At 25.4% G+C, this 12,944-nt stretch overlaps 1 protein-coding gene across 1 annotated transcript in view; it reads right to left on the bottom strand.

Moving 5' to 3' along the window:
- Positions 1-9,932: 9,932 nt before the first annotated feature.
- NPSN13 (Putative plant snare 13) overlaps positions 9,933-12,944 on the bottom strand; it is a 5,276-nt gene continuing 2,264 nt past the window's right edge. The window contains exons 3-10 of the mRNA XM_011001011.1: positions 12,693-12,786; positions 12,536-12,573; positions 12,178-12,275; positions 11,490-11,569; positions 11,368-11,424; positions 11,101-11,193; positions 10,941-11,015; positions 9,933-10,493 (exon numbers count right to left, since the gene is read on the bottom strand). Coding sequence (XP_010999313.1) covers positions 10,416-10,493; positions 10,941-11,015; positions 11,101-11,193; positions 11,368-11,424; positions 11,490-11,569; positions 12,178-12,275; positions 12,536-12,573; positions 12,693-12,786 — 613 coding nt within the window. The 3' untranslated portion in view covers positions 9,933-10,415. The remainder of the gene's footprint in view (positions 10,494-10,940; positions 11,016-11,100; positions 11,194-11,367; positions 11,425-11,489; positions 11,570-12,177; positions 12,276-12,535; positions 12,574-12,692; positions 12,787-12,944) is intronic.

Genomic DNA, 12,944 nt, shown 5'->3' with positions numbered 1-12,944 from the left:
CCTCTTTCTGTTCTCTCTTCAACCGTTATCTCTGGTCAGAATTTAACCAGAGGTTAATGGGCAGTTTCCTTTTGGGTTTTTTTTTTTTTTTTGGCTTGGAGGGAACTGTAATTAACATATAGCTAGCATGGTATCTTTGTTGTTTCATTTAAAATTTAAAACATTGAAAATATTTGCTTGAAAATATTTTTTTATTTTAATTACTTTTATATTATTGTTAAAAAAAATTAAAAATATAAAATATATTATTTTAATATATTTAAAAAATAAATAAATAAATAACAGCTATGAATTTATTGTTGGGCTTTAAAAATATTCTTGAAAAAATTTTAAAAAAAATATTTTTTATTTATTTTAAATTAATATATTTTTAATATTTTTAAATAATTTTAATATATTAATATTAAAAATAATTTTAAAAAAAAATATAAAATTATTAATATATATTTTAACATAAAAAATTATTTAAAAAACAATCACAATATATTATTTTAATTTAATGGATAAGTACGAGAAAGGCTGATTCTTTCGTTCGTTTTCGGATTCAGTGCTGCCTTTTTGGGAATATTATTATTGTGATCCCCTAGTCTTTAATTTTGTTCTTGTTAACTCCTTTACTAAAACTTTATGCAATCTAACCCTCCAAAAATTTAGAATTTGAGATAAGTTAATAAACCCCTGATTTACAAGGCAGTAATCCATGGATTCGCAGTAAATTATTTTTATTTTTTTCCTTTGGAAATCTTGCAAATCAGTTTGATTCCATCGAATATAATTTTTTCTCTTCCTTTAAGAAATAAAATCGATCCCACGTATTAAATAAAGATATTAAAGGGTTTTACTTATCTTAATTTACATTATTTTTTTTAGTTTAATGACTTAGTTTTTAGTTAATATATTTTTAATATTTATCTGCGCTTATAACTATGGAACCCACGCATCAGTTTATAAATTAATAATTAAGATTTTTATTTTTTTATGTTGAGAGAATTGCCCAGCGGACGGGTAAATTATTTAATATTAAGTAAACATAATAGCAACACCAAAAGTGCACGCATCGGCAAGGTCTAGTCTTGCAGCCTGTTTGGTGATGAGCTGGATTCTCGGGGCCAAAAAGTATACTTAGATTCATAGGCGCATATAATTACGGAACGCACGCATCACATGTCTTAGTTTTTAGTTAATATATTTTTAATATTTATATATATGTGTATATAATTATTAAATGCACGCACCACATTATAAATTAATAATTAAAATTTTAATTTTCTTACATTAAAATAATTGTCCAGTCTATAATTATTTAGTATTATGTAAATATGATAACAACCCTCAAATTTATTATCACAATCTCAAAAATCATTTATAACTATTTCTAAATAAAATTTTGTTATTGATTCACAACATAAAAAGTAGATGTAATACATATTTATTTAATAAATTATATCTTAAAACTATTTTCATTTATTTTATACTATTACTTATTTCTTTTCAACTAAATATATTTTAGTTTTTTTTATATAATTTCTATTGTGATGGTGTATTAACTCACGTCACCTTGACATGTTCATCTTCAACCATTTGGGAATGTGTTTCCCAAAAATTTGAATATTTTTAAAATACAGAAATAAATAAATCTAAGTTAAAAATATTTTTAAAAAATAAATAAATATTTTAATATAAAAAATAAAAAATAATTACAATCAATATTTCAGACATGCTAAACATACTAGCTTGTTTGGAATTGTGGTTATAGTTATTTTTTAAATAGCTTTTCGTATTAAAATACATGTTAATGATATTTTTTATTTTAAAAAAAATATTTTTGATATCAACACATCAAAATAATTTGAAAATACTAAAAATATATTAATTTAAAGTTAATAAAAAAATTAAAAATTAATAAATTTTTTAAAAAATATTTTTAAAATACAAAAATAAATAAATCTAACCAGTGACCAGCACAGCTTGATAGCATTATTAGTGGCCTTTGATTATTCTACACCAAACAAGTATTTTGCCATGCCATGAGATATGATTGTATTTGGGTTTTACATGATATTATTTTAAAATTGGTACATTAAATCAAAAGTCTTGATAGAATAATACAATTTAAAAAAATTAGTGAAATAATATATTTTTATCTTGTTATAATTTTAAAATACAAAATTTATTAAATATCATTAATTTTTAATGCAACACAATAATAGTCATGCTTCAAAATAGCAACATTTAAATGTGTCGTGCTTTTAAAATGCAAAAATTATCAATTAGTCAGCCTGTTGGATACAATTATACAATTGATCAATTATTTCAAATAAAAATTATAATTTTATGATTTTTTTAAATGTTTTTATAATTACAAATATATAGTTTTGTTTAACTTGTAGACTTAAAAACAAACTCTAACTAAAATCTTAAAAGGGTGTTGTTAACATAATAGTTCTGCAAGTGATTCTAAACAATCAGGTATGAGTTTATTATAACTAGATAATGATCAGCCCTAGAAAAATTACATAAATAGCATGGCATATATATTTATGGATTAATAGGATAGATTTGGGTTTAGGAGGAAGTCTAGTCACGTGCGAACCAGAACGATAGCCTAAAAAAAAACAAAACTTTTTATCCAATATTTAGATTATGTTTAATTTTCTATAAGAGTTTTCTGAAAGTTATTTTTTTTATAGTAGTTATGGACGTACTATTTCAAACATTAAATTTTTAGATGTTGAAAAATCTCGTTCTAGAGTCTTGGTTCTAACAATTTTATAATTTTTTTTATAAATTGGTTGGTCCTGAATTTAAATAAATGTCACGGTTGTGAATAGTGATAACAATTAAAATTTTACTATGGTTTTTAACTATAATGTCTAAAAATATGTTATTTCACCAATTATTTTTATTTTTACTTCTATATTATTTCAGTATTTATTTGCATTTTATACGCCACCAGAAGAAGATAAATAGCTTTAATGTCATGGCCTTCCTTTATTATTTAATAGGATGCATTAATGATGGAGTGATACTAGTAAAAATAATAATGATAGTAATAGGATGCATGCATTAATGATGGAGTGATACTAGTAAAAACAATAATGATAGTAATAGGATGTATTAATAATAATAATAATTAAATTTTTTAAATTTTTTTGATATATTAATGTTAAAAATAAATTTTTAAAAATTGTGTTTTTATGCAATCTAACCCTCAAAATTTTATATTTTATTTTTTTAATAACACCCGGGAATTTGAGATAAGTTAATAAGCCCTTGATTTACAGGGCAGTAATCCAAGGATTCATAAAGTATTTTTATTTTTTTTTACTTGGAAATTTTGCAAATAAGTTTGTTTCCATCAATTGAATTTTTTCTCTTCTTATAAAAAATAAAATTGATGCCACATATTAAATAAAGACATTAAAGGTTTTACATAGGACACCATCAAATATCTTAATTTACATTAATTTTTTAATTCCATGACTTGGTTTTTAGTTCATGTATTTTTATAATTTATGAGCACGTAAATTATGGAATGCACACATGAAGTTGCAAATTAATAATTAAGATTTTTATTTTTTATTATGTTAAAAGAAAGGTCCATAACACGGCTAAATTGTATATTATTACGCAAACATAATGGCAACACTAAAATTGCACGCAAAAGGCAAAGTCTAAAAGTCGATCCCTAGCTGTTGTTCCGATCCTTCATCCACGAGGGGGTCTTTAGCTTGTTTGGCGATGAGCTGGATTCTTGACGCGGAGGGATTCAAATAGTTTACCTTGGACTCGTAGCGTGGTCAAGTTAACCACGTTACCAAACAAGCCACTAGGAGTTAATGACATATTAAAGCTTATACTTTTAACTTGATAAGTTAATGACATATTAAAGCTTATACTATTAAATTGATAATTTTGTTTTTCATACTAATGATTTTACTATTATTATTATAATCAGCCATAAAAAAAACATCATTTTTTTGGTATTTTAAGTTTAAATATTTTATATACACTAATAATAAAAAATATTAATGTGAATTAAAAATTTTTAGCAAAAATTTAATTAAATAAATTAAGAACGATCTATATCAATAAATAAAATATAGTTATTAAAGATAATTAAATTCATATACTAAAGATAATTATTAAAGATAATTAAATTTTTATATGAAAAAATTAAGAGATGAATATAAAATACGATATTTGATCTTGTAACATGATTCATTTACTTGATTATGTTCAATGATTTTATTTATTAAAATTATTTTTTATTTAATCAGATGATAGTAGAAATAAATATAAATAAAATTGATTGGATAAAATAAAAGGAAAAAATATATATTACAAGATTGCACTTATTAGAAATGCTATCAAAAAATAATATATATATATATATATAATTTTAAGAAATAAAGTTATACAAAAAATTATAGATGAATTATAAGAATATCTTTGAAAATTAAATACACACAAAATAATTTATAAAAAAAAACTTTTTTAAAAAAATCAAGACGACACATTGTTTGGCTTTTCTCATGATGCCCGGGAAAAAAATGGATGTTTTTTATTTAAAAATTTATTTGAAACCAATTTTTTTTTATCTAAAACATTAAAAAAAATAGCATAAACATCTTGATAACCCCACAAGCAGCATTAAAAAAAATATATATAAAAACTTGGAATCATGGTCATCCAAGCACTTCTAAAATAAAAAAACATATAAGTGAAACTTCTCTCACTAAATAAAAATTATTGACACTAAATTAATTATTTTTATAGCAAAAATTAATATCAATACTTATTTTCTTTTTCTATCATTGAATCCAACAATTTTTTTTTTTTGTTCTCAAACCATAAACTAAAAAAATTGTAAAAAGAGATTTTTGTATCAAATTTGAATTGCAAGAATATGGAAGACCAAATAGATATAATTTGTAAAGTTTAATTACTAAAGTTAATCTTTTGCGATAACTTTAAACCCATCATTTATCATTGATATATTTTTCATTTTGATTTTTATTTCAATTCTATTTTTAGTCAATAAATTAAATTTAATTGGATTGTAACTTGACTCAAACAAATAATATCGGTCAATAAAAAAATAATGATCCAATAAAAAAAATTATGAACAATTAATCCCAAGTAAATACGAAGTGGTGAACAATGTTGTTATATGGTAAAATTGTCACAACAATTATTATTTAATTTGGCGTGAAAAAAATATAATCACAACAAGAAAAGGTTTCAGGATTAAAATAAAAGGAATAAAAAATGAGGAACAGTAAATCCAAAATAAACATGAAGCGATGAACGTTGATGATGTATGGTAAAAAGGCCACACATCAGTGTCCTTTTCTGTGAAGATACAATGCTTTGGTTTTGCGAGAAAGTACAGCAGAAACGGACAGAGTCTGTTTTGGTTGAGGAAACTTGTGTGGTCATGGCATGCCTGCAAATTCACATCAACTTTTTATTTTTATGCATATTAATATGTTTATTGTTATGTTTTGAAGAAGATATTTTAAAAAAATTAAGTTATTTTTTTGTTTTAAATTATTTTTTTATAATTTTAAATTTTTTTAATATTTTAATATAAAAATAAAAAAATATTATTTTTAAATAAAAATACTTTTAAAAACAATCACAATACAACCCTAAATATTATATATAATTACTTCTAGAAAAAGTTTATTTGCTATTCAAAACATAAAAAATAAACATGTCATATTTTTTTTAAAAAATTATTTTAAATTTAATTTTTTGATTATTTATCTTGAAGTTGGGTATATTGGCCAACCCTCTTTTAGATTGTAAGGCACATGTCATCAATAAATGAGTGATTTTTTACTGATGAGCCTTTTTTTTTTTTGGCTCCTCCCCACAAAATTATTGACCGGTCATTTTTGTTTTTATTATATTTATGATAGAGTATCTTTTATTTTGATTTTTGACTTTTTAATAAAAATTTAGTTTCTTTTCAATATAGTTCTTCAATTCCAAGACATAATATATTATATTGCTAATTTATTTTTAATTTTTTAATTTTTTTACTTTACTCTTTTATATAATTTTTTTCTTTCATTTTTTTAAAATCTAATTATACTAGAAATGCACATGGCCTGTTTTGGGCTTGACATGTGTGGTGGAGCGGGTACGGTTGTCCTTTCTGACACCCCTCCGACTATCAGGAAACTTGTGTGATCATGGAATGCTTACAAATTCATATCAATCCTGGCCAACTTTTTTAACTTATGCAATAGCTATGATATGCCTGTTTGTTTTTATGTTTTAAGAAGATATTTTTTAAGCTATGATATGCCTGTTTGTTTTTATGTTTCAATAAGATATTTTTTTAAAAAAATTAGATTTTTTTTTAATTTTTTATTATTTTAGATTGTTTTAATATACTAGTATTAAAAATAAAAAAAATATTATTTTAATATATTTTTAAATAAAAATATTTTAAAAAATAATTATTATCACTGTTCCAAATAATATCTCCAACAAAAAGTTTCCTCACTCGTCCAAAACATGAAAAACAAACACAATACATATTTCTTTGATAATTTATATTTTAAAAATATAAAAATTTATTTTCATTTATTTTATAATATTATCTATTTCTTTTCAACTAAATATATTTCAGTTTTTTTGTTTAGTATAATTTCTTTTTTCGTGGTATATTAACTAACGTCCTTGACGAGTTAAAGTAGTGGACCAACAAAACTTGCTGATGTACTTGCTAACATTATTAGTGCCCTTTGATTATTCTACACCATACAAATATGTTGCGAGATATCATTGGTTCAACATTATTTTATTTTAAAATTGGTATATTAAGTCAAAAGTCTTGGTAGAATTATACGATTTTAAAAAAATTAGTTAAATAGCATATTTTTATCATGTTTTTAAAATACAATATTTATTAAATGTTGATATTTTTAAGGACAACAAGATAGTTATTGCATTTCAATATTTTTGTTTTTGTGTTATTTTTTTTTATTCAATACTTCAATTTCATTTTTTAATTTCAAATTTATTTTTTCCCCTTAACTCTTTTTTAATTTTTTTATTAATTTTTAATTTTTAAATTAAGTTATGCATTAGTTAAACCTCTATAAATTAAAATCACTTGAATAAAAAAATAAAAAAATAAATTAAGATATTATATAATCAAGATATTATTTAAAATACAAATCTAAGTTGGAATCAAATAAAAATATTATTTAACCGACAAATAACCGAGGATATACTGCGTATTATGAAATATCGTTGACAGATTTCAACCAAAGTACGGAAGCCTCAAACTTGAAGAACCCAGTTGCCTTGATGCCATTTTTCTGCTCAATAATATCATGACTCTGGGCATAGTCCATCATATGCCAATGCTATTATCAGGTTTGACAATCCTCAAATACATCCCCGAATTGAGATAGTGTCAAATTTACATTCAAACTATTTTTTGTTTTCGTGTTAAGTTTACCTAATCAAAAAACATTATCTTTCAACAAAATAAAGTAAAACATTAAGGTTTTTTTACAATATATATGTATATATATATTGTAAAAAAACCTTAATGTTTTACTTTATTTTGTTGAAAGATAATGTTATATATATATATATATAAGAGAAGCTAAAACACGAAGTGTTTTAGTTGTAGGTATGAATTGTGATAGTGAGATGATGATTTTGCACTTGAAAAGGTCTCAAAATGTTGCCTTTCTTGGAGGTGAAATGGTATTTTTTTTGGGTCACTTTGTTATTTGATAATTGTTCACAGATTTTATTGTCTTTTTATCATATTTATGCATAATAAAATGAATTTGTTATTTTTAAAAATAAAAAAAACATTTAATTCATCAAAAATTTTGTTGGGAATTCACATTTTGATATACAACAAAATTATAAATTTAACCTTCGAGTTAAAAATCTTATGCCTTGTCAGAAGGGTATATTTGTATTTTCCTTTTTTTTTATAAATTTAACCTTCGAGTTAAAAATCTTAAGCCTTGTCAGAAGGGTATATTTGTATTTTTCTTTTTTTTTTCCCTTTCTAATTGTTAGGTTTGTCAGAGATGATGATATAATTTAATATATAATGATTATTTTTTTGTTGAAAAATCTGTTAGTGCCTGCTTCCAATGAGTCGAAGATGATTATTTTTTTGTTGAAAAATCTGTTACAAAAGTGCTGTATATTTTAGGTAGTGCGTGCGATGTCTCTTGATGGTAAAAAATATGTTCTTATCGTGTCATTGTGTTATTTGTCATGTCTTTTTTTTTTAGATGTCACATGTCATCTAAAAATAACTAGTTTATTGGTGATGATCATTTCTTTTTTTTTTTCTCCTTTTCATTTCTCTCTCTCACCCTAAAAAAACTAAATTCATCTATGATTTTTATTGGTGTTTTATAATTCATCTTCTTAGTTTAGGTTTTTTTTTTTTAAATCCTTTTCTCTTTTGTTAAGGTTTTATTTGTTTTAAATTTACTTATTTAGTTCTAATTTGTGTAGATGATGTTTTTTCATTCAGTTTTTTTACTTTTGATTTTTTATTTTTTTCTTGGTTTTTTGTAGAAGATTTAATAATTTTTAATTTTATTATTCAAATCAAATTTATAACTTTTTTATAGTAATAATATTTATTTTAGTTTAGTCTTTCTTCTTTTGATTTGTTACTTGTTTTCTTTGTCCTTTTATCAAAAAATTTCTAGCTTTTAATTTTTTTCATTCAAATCAAGTTTATAATTTTTGTTATTTTAATAGTAATAGTGATACTGATAATAATACTAATAATATTATTAATACTAATACTAACAGTGATGATAATTTTAATAATGATGGTAATAATAATATTTTATTATAATAGTAATGGTAGGAATAATAATAATAATAATGATAATAATGATAATGATAATAATAAATAGTAATAACATTAACATGATTATTACTATTACTACTACTACTAACAACAACAACAACAACTTGTTTTAATAATAGCATTAGTGATTAGAACAATATTAATAATAATGATAATAGTTATAAAAATAAAAATAATGGTAATATTAGTAATGGTAATGGTAATAAAATCATTTTAACAATAATATTATTAATATTAGTAATGGTAATGGTAATAAAATTATTTTAATAATAATATTATTAACAACAACAATAACAGCAATAATAATAATAAAAATCATGATAATAATACCAGTAACAATAATAACTGTAATACTAGTGATAATAATAACAATAATAATAATAACGATAAGAATAATTATAGTAATAATTCATTATTCGATAATAGATTTGCTAGGAATCATTTGTGATATTTTCGATTTCATAACTTGAATTATTGGTTTGAATAGTTTACTTGGTTCAACATCTCTTTTTATTTTTTTCCAAATTTTATTATTTAAAATAAAAACATTCATCCAAGTTTTCTCTAAACCTGTTAAACAATCCAATTCACATTAAATTAATTTTTATATAATTTATTTAAAAGATTTAAAGATTAAAATTAACAAATTCAAAGATTTATCTTTTTATTCGAGTTAATTGCATTGTAAAAAATAATCCAAACATTCTTAATAGTTTTTTTATGTTTTCTTTAAAATAGCTCAGTCTGCAACAATACACGCACAAATAAACTAATATATATATATTGAAAATAAAATTTATAGTTGAAAAAGAAGATTTCTAAGTGAATAAAAATTCCCATGTTAAAATTTCTAAAACCATGATAGATTAATATCAAATGGGAGGCAGTTTTGATGTTTTCCCTATTGGATTTCAACTATTTATTCGTCCTATATGATGATTTTTTTTTTTTAAATCACTCTGCGGATGGCTTATTAGGGTTTTCCCATTTTGAATTTCAATATCACAGAAAAATTCCTTTCAAGTTTGAATTTCTGATCCAACAATGAAGATATAAAGGGTACTTTACTGTGCAAACACAGAAAAAGTTCAAATTTATTTAACACAGCCTTCAATCACCAATGAAAAAATATAGAAAAAGAAATAAAAAAAAGAGAGCAACATCTCCAGAACAACACACATGCATCTATGGATTTCACATTTCACAGCAGAGGATATTGTTACTCGTTTTGCCCTCCACTTTCCTCTTACATCTGCAACAGTCAGAAACGTTTACACAAGGAACGATAGCACAATATTCAAATTAATGGAGAAAGCTCTCATGTGTGATTTACATACATAATCATACAGGATATGCACATCTCAGGTAAGGAATAAATTGAAAGGATGAAAAAAAACAAGGAAAACCCCCAACAAATGCCGCAAACAGAATTCTTCCCACCGCTCCCTCTTGTCACTCAAACCAATAAAACAAGGTGGGAAACATCATTTTGTCTGAGATGATGAATCTGCTCAAAATGTTATGGATCCCCTACTTATAACAGCCTCCTTGAGGGGGCTGGTGGAGCCAGTCCAGGAATGTCCCTGATATCTTTGTTGCTAGGGTTGACAATCTGAAAAATTACATAATGCAAATTAGATAAAGGAATGTGTTGCTGATGCTGAGTTTCTACATGGCACTTTGAAAGTAAAATATATATAAGCACTGGAGCATGCCCGCATGTGCAATGGTAAAAACAGTATCATGCATATTGAATGGTTTTGTCTAACAGTAAAAGTGGTGCTTGAAAGAATGAACCAACATTTCATCACCATTAATGAAGTTTCTTGAGAGGAATACCACAGAACTCAAAACCTCTATTGTCTGAATGAAAGTCATACAATTTGTTTGAATAATATGATATCTGCTAAACTTTTACAAAAGATTGCGCCTTCGAAGTGCCATTCAGTTTCTTCTTACTTCTCCCTTCATCATTCAATTCCATGCAGTTTACTAACTCTTGCAATTTCATTCATTAAGTGACAGTAAACGCTATAAAAGAATGAGCTGAAGAGAGTACCTTCACAATGATTATGGCTATTACACCGCAGACAATAAGAAAGAGAAATAGCATGATGCACTTATCAGTAGCAACCTAGAAAAGAAAAAAGATTTAGTACATGAACCCAAAAAACCAAAGGGAATCGAGGTAGCATAGAGAGAACAGAACATCAACTAACCTGCCTCCCAATCTCCTTCACTAGCTGTGAGGCCTTCTTAATAGAGAACTGAATAGTATCCAGCTCATTAACAATGCGTCCCATTTGTTCAGTCTGCCCAATTTTGAATCAGTACATAGCATACCCTACTTATAAAATTCAACTCAACTAGACCTCAAGCCCAACTGAAATCAACTAAAGCCTTGACAGGAATAAGAACATCAAACTAATGATGGAGGAAATGAAGGCAAATAAGTAAACCTGGACAGGTTATTGGATCATGCTTACTTGGCCTTTTAAGGTAACAGCAGTTTGAGTTCCCACTTCAATTGTTTGTTCAACAACCTAAAGAGAAAATCCTGATGTTACAAATACAGAAAAGTGGAATATGATTCACAAAGCTCATTTACCTGTTTAGAGCGTTCAATGGCCTGATCAGTCTCATTCATTGTCTTCATCCCAGCATCAACAAGTTCTTGATTTGACATAGCTAGAAAACAGGAAAAGAAAGAAACAACGAGGCCAATCAAAAATATTAATAGTAAAAATCTGAAAAAATATATGGATACATATACAAGAATACACGGGTTACATATTGTCAAATAGATTGAGTGACATTATGCATGTGAAGTTTGAGAAATCAATTCATTGTTCATAAAAAATCAGGCCAAATCTAGTTCTGAAAATCTGCAACTAAGAGACTACTGATGAGTTTCTTTTTCCTCCTTGTACTCCCATGGCCAAAAGAATGGTGTAAAAAATGTCTTCAGAAACTGAAATTCTCAGTTACAATCACATCTGACACTAATATTGTGCTCAAGAGGAATAATCTCATTAGAGGATTAACCATATGATTAAGAGGGCATTGTCTCCATGCCCAAAAGAATGGTGTAAAAACTCTTGCAAATACTGAAATTCCCAGTGGCAATAACATCTGATACTAATATTGTCCTCAAGTGGACTTATCTCATTTGAGGATCAAAAAATATGATTAAGAGGGCATGTGTTCAACCAATCATCACGCAGTAGTAGTTTTTCTGTGCAAACTAAACATATCCCACAAAGTTCCAGATGTTATGAAATGAAATAAGATCTCACCTGATGCCATTTGAACATTTTCTTCAGCCATAGGTTCACTTGCTCCAGCTCCCATGTCAAAGAGTTCAACTCTTTTGTTATCAAGGCTATTCATATACCTGCAGACCCACCATGCAGGGTCAGGAGCAAGAACTTCAAAAGTACCCCATACGTGAAAGTGAAGAAGATGCCTGTTTGATGTTATGTATTCAATTCTACAACTGACAATGTGGTAAGGACACAATTCTGATTGAGGATGACACTTGCTTTCCGAATGAAGTAACAGGCATTGATATCACAAGGACTGAACTCAAAATGGTCTGAATGCCACTACACCCATAAGCTCAAATCTAAAAACAAAGCAAATACATTAACTTACGTTTTCCTCAGTTGCACATAGGAATTCAGCTCTTTTATCTGCACCAAAAAAATGAGATAGAAATTGAACGGACAGATTAAAAAAAGGGGACTAAGAAAATAACCTATTAAGCATTACACGCAATTCAATCAGCGATATAGAGGTCTAAAGAACTGACCATGGATTGCTTCTCATCATTGAGTTGCTTATTTACTTCAGGAGGATTTTTGCTCTCCTCAACTTTAATTTCACGGTCAAACTCTTTAATCAACCTGAGATGATTGTTGGAATTTAAGACTTCCAACTAACAAATTACAGGAAAAAAAACTAGGCTAGCAAACTTAGTACATCTTAACAAAGCAATCCTGTTCAGATTCCGCTATTTACTTTTTAAGATATATATATATATATATATATATATATATATGTA

The sequence above is a fragment of the Populus euphratica genome, unplaced genomic scaffold, assembly GCF_000495115.2.
Source record: "Populus euphratica unplaced genomic scaffold, PopEup_1.0 scaffold151.1, whole genome shotgun sequence".
Lineage (NCBI taxonomy): Eukaryota > Viridiplantae > Streptophyta > Magnoliopsida > Malpighiales > Salicaceae > Populus > Populus euphratica.
The sequence above is the reverse complement of the archived record's forward strand: the minus strand, read 5'-3'. Positions and strand labels throughout refer to the sequence as shown.